The sequence below is a fragment of the Aquila chrysaetos genome, chromosome 5, assembly GCF_900496995.4.
Source record: "Aquila chrysaetos chrysaetos chromosome 5, bAquChr1.4, whole genome shotgun sequence".
NCBI lineage: Eukaryota > Metazoa > Chordata > Aves > Accipitriformes > Accipitridae > Aquila > Aquila chrysaetos.
The window spans coordinates 61044424-61064649 of record NC_044008.1 but is presented as its reverse complement, the minus strand read 5'-3'; the positions used below and the strand labels follow the sequence as shown (position 1 = coordinate 61064649).

The window sequence follows — 20226 nt, the reverse complement described above, 5'->3', positions numbered from 1 at the left end:
GACAGGTCACACCAGTAAGCAGTGGTATTATCGGTCAAATCTACCTCCAGGGCTGTCCCCCCGTTACAGACCGTCCCAGTGCAGGGTTGGTATTGCAGGGTTCTTTGCTCGGGGTGATCCTTGACCTGCACTCCAGCCAGAAACAATTTTCCTGGGAGATGGACATTGTGAAGGGCATTGGGTAAGATGATCTAATAGCTCTTTTCTATGACCTATTGCCATGAATTGCATCTCTTCTTCTAGAAGAGAATTTTTTGAAACAGGGGATAACAACATGGGTGTAGTCCTAGTACAGAAAAAGCAAGGGTCAATAAGGAGCTTTGTTGAGGACACCCCCTCCTCCACCATAACGGTCTCTTTGAGATTTTTCAGCACAAAAGAAACCCACAAGCTGGAAAGAAGGACAGCAAAATTTTCTGCTGTATAAGTAAATCATAGTGCTACTAACATCACATGTGGGCTGCACAAGCCACAGGCTGCTGCAGTTTGTGGTGACAGACGCACAGAGCATTAGTCACGTACATCAAAGCACCTTACATGACCCAGCCAACAAGAACAAATGGTCAGCAAGGCAAACAAACCCAACAGAGGGGATTTCTGCTGAAGTCCCTGCTATTTGGATGAAAACAGGCAGGCTGAGGTGAGGGTTTGATGCCCAGCCGCCAGCACGTTGAAATTCAGAGGTTAAGGTGGACAGGCAGGGCTGCTGGGCTGGGCTGGCCGGGAGATGTGCTCCTCAGACAATATATACTCCTGTACTTTGAGCCTTTCTTGTCTTTGCTCAGTCCTTGCGAGGGCCAGGTGCCTGGCTGGGACCTGCCCCGCTCCCCACGCCGGTCCTGGTGGGCTCCCGGGTGGGTGCCCACCCTGCAGGACGTCTCCTCCCAGGCAGGGGCTGTCTGGAGGACATGCTGACCCAGCAGCCTGAGCACTGTGCCTGGCAGAATGGACAGTCCATAACACTGCATGGCCACCACCAGGCATTGCCACCAGCTATGCAGTGTTGCTGAAATAAAACATTACCGCACATTAACATCTGTGGGAGGGGTGCAAGCAATCTGCTTCTCCCTACTGGGGTGGCCCTGCCAAATCAGGCAGAGGTTAACTCTTGCAGCATGCGCCTTAAGCTAAAATTTCTCAGCAAATGCCTCCAGCTCCATCCAGGAGACAAATTCCAGGTATTGCAGCTCTTGCAGGGGGCAGGAGGGGGCTTATTTGCCTAGGCTCAGTTATCAGGAAAGCCTCTGGGACCCAGATAAGAAATGATGGCTGTTAGGAGCCTCATGGAGGAACACCCAGAGCTTGCACGAAGGTTTAGCATCAAGCACACGACTGCAGGAGGCATCACAGCAGGCTGCACGGTGGGATGTGCTCCAGCCAGCAACAGATAGATGCTCCTGTATGCAAACCCTTGTGTATTAGCAGACAACAAATAATGCTTCTGAGTGGACTTCTTTGGAAAGTCCATAGAACTGGACATACATTGCTTTAGGGTTCTTCTGGAGGCACTAAGTCCCAGCGTTTAAGCATTTGGTTGGGCTACCCAAACTGCAAATAACCCCTTTGGCTTTGTGAGCTGCCCTGGTGCTGCGGGCCAGACAGGCGTACATGCTGCCCTGCCCCAGGGTCTGCAAATACAAAAAAAACAACAACTGCCTATTATTATCACTGGACAGAAGGACCACGTTTCTGGGAAGCTTCCAAGCCCCTCAAATTTCTCTATTTACTGGTGGTGGTGGAAATGGAGAAGAAGGAGGGCTCTAGCTTTAAGTGAAAGAAGGACAGAAAAATTATGGACATCTCAAAATCTTGAGCACATTTTTGCTGGGCTCACAGGTCCATTGATGTCAATACCACAGAAGATGACTGTGATGGCTTGGGCCGGCTTCATGCACAGACCCATGGGCAATTCATGATTTTCCCTTTAAACTGTTGCAGCCGTCTCTCTCAGCCCTGCAATTGTGGCTTTTGTGGGCCCCTAGAAAAATATTTCTAAATAGCTCTCATTTAGCCTTCAAATTTTCTGTTCACATTTTTATTCTGTTTGTTTCTTAGCAACAAGCTCAGTTCCCAGGCTCTCTCATTTCTCTCCTGATATTTGTCTTAACGCTGAACACTTTTTGAAACCACTGCTTAAATTACAAGTTATAATTTTCTGGTTAAAACCCTCAACTTGTGGTTAAGCTGATCCACAGAAATACAAAAATAAATAAAGGCTACACAGGGTGTCCACAGACCATGGCATTTTACACATGGGGTTTTTTGGTTTCTCCCTCTCTTTTTAAAAAAATTGTTGAAAAATTTGTGACACTCCCAGGGAACATTACTGAGGGGTCTCTGTCTCTGCTCACCCCAGCAGCAGAGATGAGACAGCTTCGCACCAGTGCCAGGTCACGCTGCTGGGGAGCAGATGCCCACTGGCTGGCACGCATGTGCCTGGTGCACCCAAACCCCAGCTTGCCTCGAACACTTTGCTTCAGGAAGCAAGAATTATCTTTAAGGCTTCTGCCAAAACAAAGGGGAAGGCTTGTGGTGCTGGAAAATATGCTGAAGGGTTGAAAGCCTCTTGTTTCTGCCCTCCTTGCAATCAAGCAGTGCATCCCCTTCAGAGAGGATGGGGCAGAGTCAAACTGCACGGTGCTCCTTCCTCACTCTGAGAACTCCCCATGCAATGAAATTCCCGTCCCTGTGAGCTGGTGTTACAACGTCAGCCATGGAAACACATCCATGAATTTCCCCTGTAAACAGGAGCAGGGCCATCACTCTCAGGCAGGCTGAGGATGTCTGGGGGGCACTTTGTCCCCAGCTCCCCCCAGCATTGCGAGACACCGGGACCTCCCTGACGCTATTTCTCACCTCGGACCAGTTCCCCACGGCCCACTGGGAGGGACAGGGGACCTCCCGGTGACAGGGTGCGGTGGCATCTGGCTTGGAGAGGTGCTGGCAGTCTGCTTGCTGCAATGCCCTCTGCTCGTCCAGCCCCACACTCTGGATGCAGAGCACCGTCCTCTTCATCAGCCCCGACTGGCCGCAGGTGGCCGAGCATTTCTGCCATTCACCGACCCACCACCTGGGGAAATGTGAATGGGGAAACGTCTCAGCTGGAGCAAGCCGCCACGAGCCGGGCTCTGGCCCGTGCCCCACCACGCCGAGCACTGCAGAGCATGCACCGAGAGGTGTCGGGGCTAGGAGACGTCCACGAGATGCACGTGGGCTTCAGCAGCCTGTAATGATCAGCGGGGCCCAGGGGAATTAGGATCCTAACTGTGGCTTGTGTTTCAGCCCAAGGTCAGGGTGCCCAGACCGAGGGTCAGGGATGGATTAGTCCCCGTGTGGTGTCAGGGATAGCTATTTGCACAGAGGCAGAGAGGGGCTCTCGGCCCTGCCAGGATGCTGTCTTCCCGTGTGGCTCGTGGTCTGCAGAGAAGCAACGCACTGCAGCCATTAGGCAACCACACGGATTTGCTCCCATGGACCAACGCAGGGTCTGGGACCCATTCTCAAACATGAGGGAGAGGAGAGGTGCAAAACCATGGGTGCAAATAGCTGCTTAGGGCAGTTTGGAGATGAAAGCTTTGCTGAGAAGGGGTGAGGAGGAATCCAGTGGACCTGGCCGGGCAGGGCTCCTCGCTGCACGTCCTTTGCTGGTCATCGGGGCGCGTGAGCGCGTCGCAGTACCGTTCCTCCACGATGCCAGCCAGCTTCTCCACGCAGTGAACGATCTGCCGCTGCACCCCTGTGGACACAGGCAAGGGCTTGGCTCGAGACAAAAATCAAACCAAACCAGCGAGCATCCTCTGCCGCAGGTGAGAGGAGGCCCTAAGGTAAGCCTGAGCCACCAAAATCAGGGGAAAGAAAATTAAACCGCCACTGAAATTGAAACTGGAAGTCGCGAGCCCACTCCTGCTGAGGTACTGATGCCCTCACAGACCCCAATGACACCAGTGCTCCCAGTGTACCCAGGTGGGAAACGCAGAGCTGGACACCTGGTCTTAATCCGACACGTGTGTGATGAGACCTACAGAGCTTAACTGGGCTGAAAAATGACCCTGGATATGCAGCTACAAAGCAGGAACACCTGGGACAGGATGGATGGATGGATGGATGAATGGATGTAAGCAACACTGGTCCAGCCAGGATACGGGGTCCTGAGCATTACAAGCATCAGACCGCAGCCAAAGCTCTCCCTGGGGCTGGCGGGACAGGGTTTCTGTCTGTCCAGCACAAGGCAAACCTCGGCTCCTGTCCTGAGACCCAGTCCAGGGCTGCTCACGTAGAAAGCTAAAAACAGACCACAGAAAGAGTTGGCAAATCTTGTTCTCCCTTCAAAAAAAAGCTGCTCTTTCAGGGCTTAGGGATGTCAGGAAGTACCTAAGGAATGGCAAGAGTTTCCACAGAAGGCAAGGTGAGGACAACCATGTTCAGAACTGTCAGCAGACCCCAAACATGGAGAGACGGCTTGCTTCAACCTCGCAAACTCCACGGGACATCTCTGCTCGCCCTCTCAGTGCTTTGTCTCTGTACCAAGCGGTTCAGAGGGACAAGATGGGTCAAAAGCAGGAACACTGTCACCCTTCTGCTGGCTCCCACTCTCAGATTTCTGCAATGACCCCGGCTTGGTCCTGGTGGCCTCTGGCTGTGTCCTTTGGTCACAGGCATCACAAGGGGCATTGCTGGGTTTGCTGCTGAGCAGAAATCTCTAGAGTAAAACCTTTACTACCCTACAGCTTTTATGGTCAGCAGTAAGATGAAAGAGATGCAGAAAAATGCCCTTCCACAAGCTGCCTAATGGGCTTTAACAGCAATGCAGCTGGCAGAGGCTCCGCAGAAAACACCCTGCTGCCAGAGGGACCCCTCGGCCAAAGGGAAAAGCCTTTCCCCATCTCTCCCCTTGCGAAAAGCCTCCGCAGCCATGTGTTTGGGGCTGCCAAAGCCACACAGAGGAGTACATGTGGGGCAGGACGGCAAGCAGTGGAGATGCTGCAGCCCACGGGGGGAACACTGTCCTGGCACCACTGTCCAGAGCCACATCCAGCCATCAGAGCACCTGTGTGCACGTGACTGTGCATGCACACACACAAAATGAGGCTTTCGGGGGGGGGCTGTGTCCAAAGGGGAGGCAACTGGCAGCAGCACAGGTCTTTTTTGGCAGTCCTCTGCCCCAGCCGCAGCTCATGGATAAATCACCCGCCGAAGCCTCCTGCCCCAGGTCTGCCGTGCTCACGGGACGACATTTTTCAGGATGACCTCACCCTCAACACGCTGCCTCACTGCCTGCTTTTGTCCTCCTTTTTGCAACATGTACTTGACCTGTGACTTGGGAGAGCTCTAAATATTAACAACTGCCATCAGCTGAGATTGATACGACTCTGCTGAAGCTGCTGAGTTGGGCTTTGGCTCAAGCACTTGGGAGCTTATGGAGCCGGTGGGGCTGGGGCTGGCCCCCACAGAAAAGGCTCAGCCTGAGCTCTCCCAAATCTATGTCCCAGCTCACGCTGTCATCCAGCCCAGGGAGAGGGGCTCAGCCCTCCTCCGGCTGCTCACCTGTGGCCGGACAGGGTGAGCATCCTCACCCAACTCCTGCCCAATTTGCTCCTGTATTTATTTCCCTTCTGTTCTGGAAGCCAAGCACTCAACCCTTACAAAGGAAAGCTGGTTTTAAACAAAAGTAAGTGCTTTCAGCTCCTGCCCTCCCCGACTCCCCATGCTGCAGGGCCCATGCAAATCCACAGTGAATTGCTCTCAGTGTAAATGTACATGAAACACCCCGCCAGCTCCTGCCACACCACAATGCTCCCGCTCCAAGCAGGAATCCACACCTGTCTCCCAGGAACAGGCAGGAAACATCTCCTGGCACTCTGTGCTACCTAGAAAGTATGAGTGTCCTTGAGTTCCCTTTTTTTCAGTGGCAGCTGCACTCGAGGAAGCACTCGCTGGTCCCAGCCTCCCCCCTTGCAGCGTGCCCAGACCATCCCCCTCCATCAGCCACCCCAAAAGCTGCCCCAGGATGCCTGGCCAGCGGCGCAGTGGGGCAGGAAGCGGGGGAAGCAAGTGTCTGACACCAGGGGGCTGTGCAGGACCTCAGTGCTCTGCCCGTGCCAGGCACCCTCCCCTGTGCTCTCCGTAAAATCCTGGAAATCATACCCCCTGGAGAGGCCCAGCCAGGCGGGAGACCGGCCATTCCACACTCCCTGGATTTCTCTAAAGCTCTTTTGTCTCCATCACCCTCATGCCGAGGAACACCCAGCATGGTAACAGGACACCGAGCAAAGCGCTGATAAAGCATGGGGTCTGGCGGGTGAGCCGGCGGGGGCACCCAAGAGTGGTGACCTCAACAGATGCTGCTTCCCCCCGCCCCCCCCCCCCAGACCTCCTGAAACAAAAGACCCAGGAATTTCTAAGGCACTCCCGCAGTACAGGGATGCTCTGCCTGCTCTGCTCCTCCACCGCGGGTGGCCGAGCCCCGGGGTCCCGCAGGAGCTGGACTCACCGGTCCCGCACGTGGCGGTGCATGTGGTCCAGGAGCCGAAGCGCCAGAGGAACTCTGCCTGCTCAATCTCGTTCTCGCTGTCCGCCGGGCGCTGGATGGTGTACTGGTACCGCACGCCGGGGTTGGTCTCCTGAAACAGCAGCTGTGGGGAGACAACAGATGGTCAGGGACGTGGTTAGTGCGGAGCAGTCAGGGCTTGCCATTGCACCCCAGGGGCTTCTCAGGAGATAACAACCTGCCCAGCACGGCCATAAGGATGTGATTCTCTGTCCTGCTTCATACCAGGGCTGCATTACCTGTACCCCAGCAGCAGCTCATGACCATTTTGACAAGGAGGTTAGCAAATGGCTGAAGCAGTGTAGGAGCAGAGGAGCTGCTATTAATTCCCGTGTTAATCCTGTCCAGTTCCACTGCCAAATGCAACCCCATCCAAGGACTTCTCAAGGTTCAGCACAGTGAAGGGTCCAAGATGGCCAGACGTCCCCAGGAGGTTTTGCATGGGCCACCACTGGCCCCAGCCCAGCCCTGGGTCTGCAGCATGTGGGGCAGGAATGACCCTTCCCACAAGGACAGATCCACTGCTTGCTCCCACCAGTTGGGAGCGTGCTGAGCAACGTCTGCCTCCCTCCATCACTCTTCCTGAACTCTCAGCAAGGGATGTTATGGCTGGAGGGAGGCTCTGACTGCTCCCAGTCCCGTCTGCTGGGCTGATGGTGGCTGGCCTGGGCGGATGGACACTCAGGTGAACATTAGTCACAGCGGCCTGTCCTTTGGGATGGTGGCAGAAGGAAGGGAAGGGAACAGCAGCAAGACTCCAGCCCCACAAAGGAGGAATCAAATCCCCTTGCCTCTGCATGTCCTAGAGAGCTGCAACTGCTCTAGCAATTGCCCTGGGGAAGTACCGTAGCACATCTCAGCTCAAGATGCTGGCTACCCATGTCGGTCCCCGTTTGCACCTCCTACTTGCCATCAGTGTGCCCTGGGCGGCACCAGGCGAGTGGCTCAACCGTGTCGGAGGGAGCTGCCGGCAGCAAATGCCAGCAATGGCTGATGGTGACATGCGCCTGAAGGAATTTCCTTAATTGCTCCCCACTTGAGATGGGTTCCCGCTGCTCTCAACATGCACGAAGCGGCTCCTGTGGTTGACAGAAATCCTGCCCAAAGCACCTCCCACACCAGTGCTTGGCAAAGGCTGGGAGTTTAACCTTGTTTTTCTTAGCCTAAGTGCTCCCATTATTGCCAAAGCTTTGTTGTTCTTGGAGCTTTGGCAGGAGCAAGGGCATCTTTCCAAAACCTCTTCATGAATATTGAAACATTTTTGTCAAAAGGTTTTAATTAGGTTACAAATCCCAGAAAATGATTTGCGGGTGCCAAGCACGCCAGCATTCCCATTAACAACAGCACTTGGTGGCAGATGAGCCCAGGATCTCGCTCACATTTCATCCTGAGCCTCTGCTGAAAGAAATGCAAAAGGCAAAGACTTTGGCTGCTCAATGTGGCTGGGCTCCAGGGCAAGCCTCTACAAAGGGGTTGATGCTTGGGAAGAGTGCATCGGGCTGAGCTGTGACTGCTGGGGCCAATGGGGTCCTGGGGATCTGTGGGACATACCTCCATGGTGGTCACTGCCTTTGTGCCAAGAAAGGCAGCAAGGAAGGGAAGGCAAAACCAAGGGGAAATCAGCTGGAAATCTGGGCTCTGCAAACTCCAACCCCGAAGGAGTCCTCTCCCCTCCTACCCCACAGCTGCAGCTCCCCCGGGAGTCTCTTATTCCCTCCTCCGGTTGTGCTAATGAAGGCAGCACACCCGGGAGGGGCAATCGCTTTCTGCAGTTATCAGGTGGTGGTTAAAAGCGAAAAAATAAGGTTCAAACATGACCATGAAGCAAACCTCCAGGGCTCAAGCATAATCCATTCATATGCCCTGTTTGCTTGATTTTGAAGAGCCATCTTCACGCTGCACGTGGTGGGATCCTTTGAGGCACTATTGTTCAGATTTCCAACTGCAGCAATCAAAACTGAGCACACTTTGCACCACGGGGAGTTTAAGCCCGGTGCTAGCTGTGCCATTGCCCGTGGGACAATTCCCACCGGCTTCTCCGGGGAAAGCTTGGCCTCACAGGCACGAGGATGTTGGCTTCCGACAGCTTTGCATTAACTGGCAGATCCCTCACTCCTGACTGTCCTGGTGGCCATTCCCAGGGGAAGGAATTGCAGAGCCAGGCAGGGAAGCAGCAGCAGCGAGCAGCTCCTGAGGGACCTGCCTGGCAAGGATGGCCCTGAGCTCCCCCCCCTCCACACTGCCTTCCCACCACCCTCCCCACCGACAGTCATAACTCCTGCAAAGCTGTGCAAAGCTCACTGAAATATAAAGCCATGCTGAAAAGTAATCCCCCAGGCAACTCCTTTCCATGGAAACAAGGTGAAAATGAATAGAGTGGGATTGGTTTGCAAAATAAGGCAATTTCCAGATAAGTGCTAGAGCTGCCACTGCTGCAGCGGAGTGGATTAGCAATGGTCAAGTTGGGCTCATCTTAAAAGTGTTTGCAGAATATTTGAATTCAGGAAGGGGATTCTTGGGGAGCAGGGGCAGCGGCTGGGGGCTCGGAGCAGGACCAGTCCCTGGGCAGCCAAGCAGGCTTGGGGAAGCAACTTTGTGCTCCCATCATTGGGGCAAAGACCAAGACTTTCCTGCCAACCCAGAGGTAAAAAGGACCACTAGGGTGAGCAGGTCATGTAGAAATAAATAACCCCTGCAGTTCATTATCTGCTAAGTCTGCTCCCCCACTGTCTGCTGGAAGCAATGCCTGATGGGAGCAGGAGATGCGCAGATACTCTCCTCCTGTCCGCAACTCTGCCATCCTGGAAACACACTGCTGCAATGCCATTTTTTTTTTTAATTTTTTTTTTTTGGACTATGTGGCTCATTGTAACCTCTGCTGCCCAGACCCAGCAGGCAGAGCAGCAGGTCCCAGGTGCCGTGACCTGCACCGCTCCCTGAGGGGGCTCACCTCCTCAAAGCCTCGGGAGTCTGATGAACAACAACAACTTATTCTGGGGAGGGAAGTAGCTTTATGGAAATTCCCACATGCAAAAAAGAGTAAAACTTGAAATTTCTAGTTGTTTCAGAGGATTTCAAACGATCCTTTTAGATTTTTACCTTCCATTTCAAGGGCTTTTGTGAGGAAGTGGAGCCTGACCTGCAGTGCCCTGGGCAGCACCACCCAGGTTTGGACCACGGAGCAGGACCCCTCGGGCCGAGCTCCTCACCACGGCGTCAGGCAGTGCAGAGGGGACGACGGCACCGGCGGGAGCACGGCACTGCCGAGGGAGTGCCGGTGGGCCACCCTTTGCCACTACGACGGTTCCCAGCTCCCACTGCATTCGCCGGCTGCTCCAGCCCTGCCAGAAGCACCACGGGCTCTTCCCCTGCACTTGATAAGATATGGGAAAGGCCTCAGGAAACAGGCTCTTTCTCCTCATGCTCTCTCCGCTGTGTAAATATTTTGAGGAATGCTGCAAAAGGGACAAAGCTCAGCTGGAAGCAGCGTGGGCTAGAAACACGCTCCTTCGGCCAGCAGGGCATGCTTGGCTGCTCCTGCTGTTGGCTCCCAGAGAAATGTGGCCCCAATCCCCCAGATGGACCAGCAGCTCAGCCCTCACGGGAAGGCAGGAAAGCCAGGGACTCTGTCCCCTCCATCCTCCCTGCCACACACTCCGGCCACCAGCAGATCCCAAACCATACCTGGATCCACACAGGCTCCACAGTGGGCCCCGGTGAGGTGAGGTTCTCCCAGTTCCCCGTCCTCTTGTAGGTGAAGGTGGTCCCCGCCACCCTGTAGTCCCCATTCCACTGGATGGTCCAGCCGCCGTTCAGGAAATACTTCTCCGGGTCCTCGCTCCGCAGCGCCAAAAAATTCCCGGCTTCTGCGACTTCTTCAATCCGGATCTCCCGTGCTCCCACGGGGATAATCCCAATATCAACATAACCTGGGAATGGAACAGAGCATTGGTCTTGGGGGGGGGTATCACAGATGTGGCAGAGACGATCTGCACCCTCAGGCAGGTGCCAGTGTCCCTTGGGTGGGTGCTGGTGTCCCTCGGGTGCCAGCATCCTGCCAGTCCTTACACCTCTGCAAGGCACCAGCAGGCACCAAACCCCACCTTGCACTGAGCCCAGCTGTGTTCCCTGCTGGGAGAGCCCATCGCAGACCGAGACATTTCCCGCACAGGTGCTGGCAAAGCGTTTACCACACTTTCAACGTGTCCTTGTCAACACACAAAATCCCCTTAAACCTTTCCAAACTGGCTCCAGCTTGCGCAGATTTGTTTTCAGGCCTTTAGACGCAAAGAGCAGCAAGGAAATATTTTTCTTCAAGGAGCAAGAAGTGGAATGGCAACGCCATGTCTCCCCACGCTGCCGCTCAGGTCTTATCCCATCCAAATTGACAAGTCGTGATTAAAAACCACACTCCAAATGAGCAGCAGCAGCGAGCCTGGCTCCGAGTGCAACAGGCACCTGGTGTTTTGGGGAGGGAGCCGAGCGCCCTTACCCAGCCCCTCGCTGTCCTCGAAGGTCTTCTTGACGGTGTGGCAGGTGGAGCCGTCTCCATGGCAGACGCCGCACCGGTCCTCTACCGCATTGGAGTCGATCTCGTAGTCGCAGCCCACGTTCTGCAAGGCAGCCCCGTCAGCCGCCCGTGCCCCCGCACGCCCCCAGCCTCGCACCGTGCCGTCGGCCGCTGACACGGGAGGAACGAGGGAGAGGAGGACCAGCCTTGGTCCTAAATGGTGGGAAATAAGGAACATGGATGGGAGAGAGGGACGAGCTGGAGTCCTTTTGCAGGATGGGTGGTGATACAGCCACATCGGCTGCAATATGGGTTTCTCTAACATATCCTCGCCGTCTTGCTGTCCTGTTCAGACGCAGCGAGGATCATGACCCACATCTCGTTTTTACCTTTTCCTACCCACGTCCCTGGGCAGCAGAGCCTGTCGGCACACGTTACGTGTCAGGCTGAGCTGGAAAACCCCCCTGGTCCTTGGCCCTGCTAGTCCTGTTTCAAAACACTTCCCCAAAACCTCTTTTATGTTCTGCTGAAACTCTCTCTAGACCTCGTGCCAAATCACTCGATGGGTGCAGAGCAAGAACTTCCCCGTGATTTTGTACCATAAAAGCTGCAGCCAAGACCCCAATGGGTCCTGCTGGGTCCTGTGCCAGCGAGGAGCCTTCAGCCTTTGCTGCCCGAGGAGGTGCCCAGGCACCACTGGCACACACCTACAGCAGAAGCACCCACTGTTTTAACTACTGCGATAGTCTGTAGTGAGCCAGGTTTAACTCCGGTGTCGCAGCCAGCAGCAGGCTCAGCGGCGACGAGGGTTTTGTGTGCAGTGAGCTCTGGCTAAACATGCTGTCGTCTGCCGCGAGCTGCTGGATCGCACCCTGTTGTATGTGCCAAGTAAAAATCATGACGCCTGTGCCCTCCCTCCAGCCCGTGCCTGTGTATCAGCACGCTGCAGCCTTTGAAGTAATTTACAGCCTATTACAGGAACAAACGGGACCTTCTCAAAGCCTCCAGTTGCCGCCCGGCCCCTGCCTGCTGCTGCTGGCAGCACGGCCAGTGAGAGGGAGAAGTTTCCACGAATGGTTTTTATATAAGGGGCTGCAAGGAAACTCATTGACTGATTATTTTCCCTCTTTCCTGCTGCTCTTTGTGCTGTCCAAAAAGCCTTTTTTCCAAAAAGCCTATTTTTCCGAAAAGCCTTTCAGAGAGCTTCTTCATCCAACACTACGGCAGACCCGACCGTGTCCTGCCTGCTTGCTTGTGTCCCTGGTGACAGGCGGCCGTCAGCTTTGCGGCAGTGTGGCTTTAGTACGTCCCATGGTGGGAATCTGCACCACAGACCATGGTACCACAGCAGCTCAGATTGCCACCCATTCCCTAATTTAACAGAAATCCAATGTCCTCCAGGTGTGCTTATTCTATCCAAAACCTCAGGACCGCTTCCCTAGGGAAAAGGAAGGTGTGAATGAAGGGACCATCTTGCTGCCACCAAACGCAGCTGCAGGACCCAGGGCACAGCTCGACAAAGCGTCCCCGGCCATGCCAGCACCTCCCACAGCGCCGACCGCGCCATCTCCACCAGATTCCTCTGTCTCCCACGCTGGGAGATGCCCTCCCTGGTCGGCAGCCAGAGCCATGCCACCGCATGTTGCGGCACATTTGTAAGGAGCTTCCAAGAAAGAAAAATAACATCCCAGAAGGAAGGACAAATCCCAGTGCTGAGAGAAGTATTTTTCTGCAGGTCAGACCTGTGGCCACCAGCACCAGCTGCACTCAGGGTGCAGGGCTGGTCTGGGCATCCTCTCTACACACCCTTTCATATCCCTGACCTTATTTTCAAGGGAAACTTTTCTTGCTTCATTTCCTTGGGTTTGTGCTCTATTTCCTTGAGGCCCACACAGAGGCTGAAATATGTCCGTACCACACACCTCATGGAAATAAGGAAAGCTTTCTGAGTGGTGAATGACAAAAGGAGTAAGCTCAGCCCATCAGTGCATGCGAGAGAGAGGACGGTGTTCACCTACGGGATGGGTCACAGCACCCGCCTGCATTTCCCCAGGCACGGGGGGTCCTTGGGCTCCCTCCCCAGAGGGCCCCGGCATGGGACCCACCTTGCAGATGCCGTTGATGCACATGTCGCGGCTGGCGTTCATCTCATAGCATGGTGTCCCGTCAATGACGGCGTCCCGCAGTTTTTCTGCAAAGTATTCGTCCTCCGGCCGGCAGTGCAGCTCGCAGGGGTTAACTGGGGAACCCAACAGGCAGAAACTAAACCCAAGTAACCATTTCTGAAAACATGTATTAACCCTGCAAGCCCAGCCATAATTTAAAATACAGCATAAACGTGCTGCAAGGCAAATCTTACAGACACGAACAGCAAAACCAAGTCATTAGCAAGACTGAGTTTCAGGTTTTTCATTGGGGCTGGAGGCAGAAACCCGGCAGCAGGCTTTGCCTTCAACTCACTGTTGTTGGGCACCGGCGTCCACCTGTAGAGTTTCCCTTTGTAGAGCATGGGGTTGAACTGGCTGCACTGGACCTGACGGAAGGAGGGCTTGTCGGGGGGACATGGCCTGACGTTGCAAATCCGGAACCGCTTCCGCTCCCCCAGGCAGTACCTGCCCCCATACTTTGGCCTGTCCATGGGAGGGAAAAGGGAAAAATTAGAGAATCACAGAAAGGTTTGGGTTGGAAGGGACCTTAATGGTCATCTAGTTCAACCCCCCTGCCATGGGCAGGGACACCTTCCACTAGACCAGGTTGCCCAAAGCCCCATCCAACGTGGCCTTGAACACTTCCAGGGATGGGGCATCCACAACCTCTCCGGGCAACCTGTTCCAGTGCCCCACCACCCTCACAGTGAAGAACTTCTTCCTTACATCTCATCTAAATCTACTCTCTTTTAGTTTAAAGCCATCACCCCTGTCCTATCAAATAAGGACCTACCACACAAAAGGGGAAATTCCCTTTTTATTTGCAGCTAAGGGAGGGTGGGTTTGTACCTGCTGCTAAGGTTGATCTCATGAGGTTGGGTCAAGCCTGAATCCACGTGGAGTCAACGGGGAGCTCTCTCAGTTGTAACTCACATGTAGCGCTGCTGCAACATTCGCGTAAGGAAGCTGGCTACGAACCGAACATCCACCCCACTCCACAGAGCAAGCTTTTGAAATGCGTGGAGACCACAGCCCATGTCTTTCTCCAAGTCCCTCCTGGAGCAGTTCCCTGCCACTCCTGTGGCTGCTGGGCTGTGCTACAGGACCGCGCAGGGTGAGACTGTGGAGCAAAGGCAGCTTTTGCTGAGTGACGGCTCTCAAGCCAGATTAGCTACATCTTGGGTCTTGTCCCTCAACAGTCTCTCCTTAATGTTGGAAATATGGCCAATTTTATAGTCCAGTGCACGATGCTATAAAAGCAGTTATTAAAGTCAGGCATCACTGCCAGTGTACACATCTGAAGCCCCTGCACCTCCTGCAGCTGCAGCCAGGCACCCTTCCCTTGGGGTAAAACATCTCCTTCACCATCCTGGGTACTGTGGCTGACGAGATGCCAATGCTCCCAGGAGCCAGGTTAGCCAGGTGCCCGTTCTGCAGCTGCTCCGGAGGACCTGCTCTCCATCCCACCCAGGACACGCTTCCGACTCTGCTCCTCTACTGCCCAAGGGAACAGCAAAGCTGCTGCTGGACTTTTTAAAGTAAGAGGGACTTTAAAAGCAACGATAGGCTTTTCTCAGGTGCCAACAGACCCTCAAAATACTGCCACCGTCTCTTGATGCTTGCCTTTTCCTTTGGTCACCGCACTCTCCATGGCCCACATCCCCATGACCTCATGAAAATTACTTTTTCCCTGATCAGTTAAGTCCGGGCACACTTTGCTGAAGACAATAAAGTTAATTATTATTTTAGGGTTGTGTTTACACACCCTGCCCCGAGGAAATGCCTGCGGGAGGAGGACTGCCCAGTGCTCACATTTGTTCACTCCATCCAAAAGGCAAAGCTGAAGATTTACCTACAGTGGCCAAAGCAAACAACTGCCCGGGGAAATTCTGCTGCTTTCCCAGTGTTTGCTCTCCTGCCCGCCCACAGCTGTGTTTAAAACACTCCATAAACTACAATTGCACTTCTGCCACAAAACTCATGTCAAACACAAACCCAGCTCTTGACCTGGGACCGAGATTACACGGCGCTTCTTTAAACAGCTCAACAGCATGTGCTAAAAACAACGCGCCCAAGGAAGAAGCTGGGCAGAAAGCACATCTGGCCTCATTAGAGAGCCTGCTCCTGCAGCTTTCAGAGCTCCTCAAGCCTCTGAAAAGCGACTGCCACTGGAACATTGCTCACAAAGCCCTTTTCTCTCCCTGTCCCAGGATGCTCTGACACCTGGGCAAGCCAGGGGCTTTGGCTGAATCTAATACAACAGCAGTTGGGTGATGAAGGGGACATCTGGGGAGCAGATGGGTGAGCCCAGAAATCATGGGATGGACAAGGCTGCTCCTCCGCCAGTGCCCGGACGCTTCCCGACGAGAGCCAGCGCTGGCTGCAGCACCAGCAAGCTGGGAGGAGGCAGCCTCCGGCCGGGCGCAGAGCAGAAATTGCTCACAGCAAGCAATGGGGTGATAAACAGCAGCTGGATTTTTCAAAACGACTGACTCGGGCTCAAAGAACACCTATTTTTTCTTTTCTGTCATTAAAGGACACCGGATATGTTTTACATCTACAAGCGTGGAGGCTTTGCTCTTTGTTTGAGTCATATTGCAACTGCTCTCTGCCTGCACAGAGCGGGAGCAACTTATCCGTGGAAGGAGACAGAGCAAACTCTGCCCTTCCAGAGGCTTCTGCTGCCCAGCCGGCTGGATAACCCCGTGAAATGAATCCCTCGAGTGTTTCAAAAACACATTTTTCAGACTGATAACTGCATAATGGTATGGCTTTGCCGTGTGACGCAGACAGGGGTACGACCGCACTGGCCAGATGATGGTCCCCAGCTTTACAGGGTGATAAAGAAGCGCTGGGTTCCTCTCCTAAATAGGGTCCGGATGAGCTCCGGAGGAGCAAGCGCTCACTTACGTGGGGCTGCTGCACTGCCTCTCTGCACTCTGCACGCCCGCACCGCAGCTGCGTGAGCAGGCAGCCCATGAGCTCCAGGAGCCCCAGCCACCGTCGATCGCGTCGGGACGGTAACCCACGGGCACGCACTCGCCATTGAAGCACCACTGCAAAGTGACAGTCCAGAAGAAGAGAAAACGAGGTTTAAGGATGCAATAATTGATGGCAAGTCACACAGCCCGGCTGCAGGGAGCACTGAAGCCCAGCACCCATATTGCCCTGTGAAAATCCACGCTTCGCTCACACGGAGGAGCCTGGGGGTCAGCTGGGCTCTGCCACAGCCCGGTGCACCTCTAAGCAATGGGACATTGAGAGATGCTGGGCTGTTTGAGGATTTGCTTGAGGCAACATAACCAAACCTCCACCTGAGCAAGGGGATTCGTGGCCCGATCTCAGCCCAGAGGAAAGAGCCAGCGAGGCATAGCCACAGACAAAGGCACGGCGGGAGGTTTCGCAGGGAGTGATGGCTAAGCCCAAGGTCATCCCCGGTGCTCTGGGGCCAGGGCTTTGGGAGGGGACACTAAACCTAGCAAGGACAGATGTCTACAGGTATTTTTATAACTCTATATTATGCTACCTTGGACAGGAAACCCATGTTCTGGAAGAGCGACGCTGCGTCCCAGGGCTGCTGCGGTACAGGAGCCAGCATCACCCTTGCAAGGGTGACTGGAGCTGGCTGCAGACAGCTGGTCCCCTCCACACCCCATGCTTGGTGCAGCACCCACCAAGCTGCCGTGGGTGCTGCTGGACCCTCTCTGCCCCACAGCAGGGAGAGGTGCCTCCCCTGCAGAGGGGCAGGTCCCGGAGACGAGCATCCACTACCACAGAGGGAGAGCCTTGTGCTCTCCTGCCATGGTAATTAACTGCGTGTTTCACCTTCTTAAGGCATTTTCAGCTTCACTGAAGGCAGTCCCTCCCTGGCAGCAGTGGGTGTTTGGGCAGAGCAAGGGCAGCGAGGTGACCCCATCCCTGTGTGCTGGAGCCTGTGAAATTCCTCTGCGTGCAGGACAAGGAGTCTCTGCAGCCACGGAGGGGACTGCTCCCCATTACCTTGTTCTCCCCGCATGCAGTGCCGTCAACAGCAGCGTCCAGCTTGGAGTGGCACGTGTTCCCTACTGTGCACCACAGCGTGTGGCAGACACTCTGCAGAAAACACGGTTACACAGGACTCAGTTACTGGACCGGCTGACCCATCGGCACAAATTGGACTTGCAGGGAGAGGCTCGCCCTGTGCAAACCCCCCCACCCCCAGACAGCCCCTCGGAGCTGCACAAGCCCGTGTAACATCAGGGGGGACCCTGGCTTACATCCATGTCGTCGCAGAAGGTGGAGTAGGCACCATACTGCAGCCGGCACTGGTGGCCCACGTCGTAGAGGACGCCCGGGGGCACCAAGGGGTAGTCCAGCACCTCCTGGGCAGGGGGGTCATCCAAGCACAGCCCCCAGCCCCGGCTGAAAAACAGAGGTCAGAGCGGCATCACCACCAGCCCAGCACACTATAACGCTCCAGCAGCTGCTAACGGAGGAACAGAACAGCTCATTAATGTCCCACCATGATGAGAAGGAATTAGCATTTCTAGCCAATAGGACCCTGGCTCTCCAGTCAACCCTGGAGCCGCTCCAGCAGGCGGACAGGCACATGTGGGTACCTGCTTTTCGGGATGGGTGCCCACTCCCAGAGCGATCACCCCACAGACCCCCGGCACGGCAGGTTATGGGGAAGGCGGAGGGGCAAAGGCAGCAGCGGCTTCTCCGTGCAGCTGCGGGGCCGGTGCCTTGCACACTCCCCCCTTCCCCCCTGAGATGCCCCTCTCCCTCTTACGGAAAGCCAGAAACGTCACTTTCTCTGGGAATAATCCCTTGGATTTTTGCTTTGTGAACAGGTCATCAGCTCAGTCCTCAGCCGGGACCTGCTTTCGCCATTCAAGGTGAAGGGTTTAATTGAACAAACATTTCATTGCCAAGAAACAGATGCTGTCCCCGCGTTTGTACATCACGCTGACCCCAGAAATGTCCCTGTGGACAGCACAACCCATGTGTCAATGCCCTGCTAATAGAAATAAAGTAGACTGTCAGCAGCAAAACGCACTCACTCTCGTATTTGCTGCCACAAACAGTGCTCAAACTGTGCTGGACAGGCCGTCTTTAGAAAAGAGATATTAAAACTGAGCCATCAAGGCAGCCGGTGGCAGGCAGCCAGGCTGCAGGAGCCACGAGGGACGTTCCTGGCTGCCTCTCTCAGCTCTGAGCGCTTTTTCTATGATACTTCACAAACACACAAGAAATTGTCACTAGTTAAGCTTTCAGTGTTGATTTAAACAAACTTGTTTCCAGCAAGGCAAAGTCTCTTGCGAGGGTTTCTCAGCAGATTAGATTACTTCGGCTTGCTGTGATTGGGAACAGGTCTAAATTAGCTTGAAACAAGATTCCTTTTTAACCCAAACCAGCAACACAGAAACAAGGGCCAGCAGCACGGGAGAGCTCCTGCTTTAGGGTGCCAGCAGAGCCACAGGGTGATGCCCAGCAGAACTGGCACGCTCTCCTCCCTTTTCCATCCCACCGCAGTGAGGTCCATACTGGACACCTGCAAACAGCTCACTTGGCTGGAGACAGCCCCTTAAAATACCATGTGTATATATTTTTATAAGCAGCTTCCCTATGGGAAAAACCAGTAAACAGGTTGCTTTCAGCAGCCCAGGGGCTTGAAAGTCTTTGTTCCCAAGTCCACAACAGCGGGAGCATCCTGCCTCTCCCAGCCTGGCGGGGAGGGAAGGATCGCTGCGGGTGATGCAGGGCTGAGCTGGGATGAATTAAGCATGGATTAGGCAGCTGGACACAGTATCATGGTGCAGCCTGTTTCAGGCATAGAGAGGTCACTGCATCACACCTCCAGAGGTATTTTCTTTACCTCCTGGTAGAAAACACTTTAAAAGAGTATTTTCTTTAAAAATGGAAAGAATGATATCTTTACTGGGGAAAGTCCAGGCTTAAGCACTGGGCTCCTGCACGAGCTACATGCATGATACTGGTGCTCCTCTGGACTAGTTCACCAACTGCTTGTTCAGGTACCGGCACCTGGGGCCCCGCACATCGCCCCAAAAACACTCCCAACCCTCCACGCCCTCTGATCTGCTCAAGGCCCTTTCTGCCTTGCCCCAGCTCACGAGAGAGGTCTCTGTCCCAGTATGGGAGGTGATTTAGATTTGCTGTCAGCTTTCCAGTGCTATGTTTAAAATCTATTTCTTCATTAAATATTTTACAATTGTCCTAAATATGTTACAATCACCCTAATATTTTACAATCGTCTCTTCCATTGGCCAAAACACATTACTGAGCCAGCAAAAATTGGCACAAGTTTCCCTCTGGCTTTGCAGGGATATGCAATAAACCACACTCTGCAGTAAAAATGCACAGGGGTCTGCACTGCATCTGCCTGTTTCAGTTCATTCGTTAATGAGCTGGATGATGGAGTAGATGGTATGATTATCAAATCCCCGTATGGGAGCAGGCTGGGAGGATCTGCAGATACGTTCGAGAGCAGGATTAAAATTCCAAAAGCTCTCAGAGAACTGGAGGAAGGGTCCAAAAAGCCAGGATGGAATTCAATAAAAACAAAGGCAAGGATTGGAGCTTGGGAAGAATCAGCTGCACAAACAGGGGATCTGGGAGAACTGGCAGAGGAAGATGCAGCAGGCAGGGCTGCATGCTGCCGGTGGAGCAGGGCTGCAAAGGCAGGGGAAGACCAGCCGTCCCCAAGCTCCGGGAAGGAGATCGGCTGGAAGGAGCTCCTAGGAGGATGATGGAAGATGGCCTCCAGCACTGTGCAAAGAGGCTGAAAAACTGGTTGATCTAGAGAGAAGACTGAAGGGAGACAAGACAACCTGCAGCTGTGCCGAGGCTGCTGCTGAGACGAAGGGTGGCTGCTCCATACCGTCACGTGCTCATGGTGCAGGCAGGGCATCCACGAAATACCAGACCCTGTTTTACAAGGGTATTCCACCAGCTGGGCTGGGAAAGAGCTCATGTCACAGTGAGGGGTGGAGAGCAAAGAGCCTTACAGCATCTTCCGACTC

The 20226-nt window shown here is 54.3% G+C and overlaps 1 protein-coding gene across 3 annotated transcripts in view; it reads right to left on the bottom strand.

Annotated features, from left to right (window-relative positions):
• Positions 1 to 20226, bottom strand: part of ADAMTS7 (ADAM metallopeptidase with thrombospondin type 1 motif 7) — a 51814-nt gene that overhangs the window by 17856 nt on the left and 13732 nt on the right. For all 3 annotated transcript variants that reach the window (XM_030015614.2, XM_030015615.2, XM_030015613.2), the window contains exons 9-18: positions 17461 to 17605; positions 17204 to 17296; positions 16115 to 16260; positions 13518 to 13687; positions 13163 to 13296; positions 11040 to 11160; positions 10232 to 10476; positions 6491 to 6632; positions 3610 to 3736; positions 2857 to 3070 (exon numbers count right to left, since the gene is read on the bottom strand). In XM_030015614.2, the coding sequence (XP_029871474.1) occupies positions 2857 to 3070; positions 3610 to 3736; positions 6491 to 6632; positions 10232 to 10476; positions 11040 to 11160; positions 13163 to 13296; positions 13518 to 13687; positions 16115 to 16260; positions 17204 to 17296; positions 17461 to 17605 (1537 nt within the window). The remainder of the gene's footprint in view (positions 1 to 2856; positions 3071 to 3609; positions 3737 to 6490; positions 6633 to 10231; positions 10477 to 11039; positions 11161 to 13162; positions 13297 to 13517; positions 13688 to 16114; positions 16261 to 17203; positions 17297 to 17460; positions 17606 to 20226) is intronic.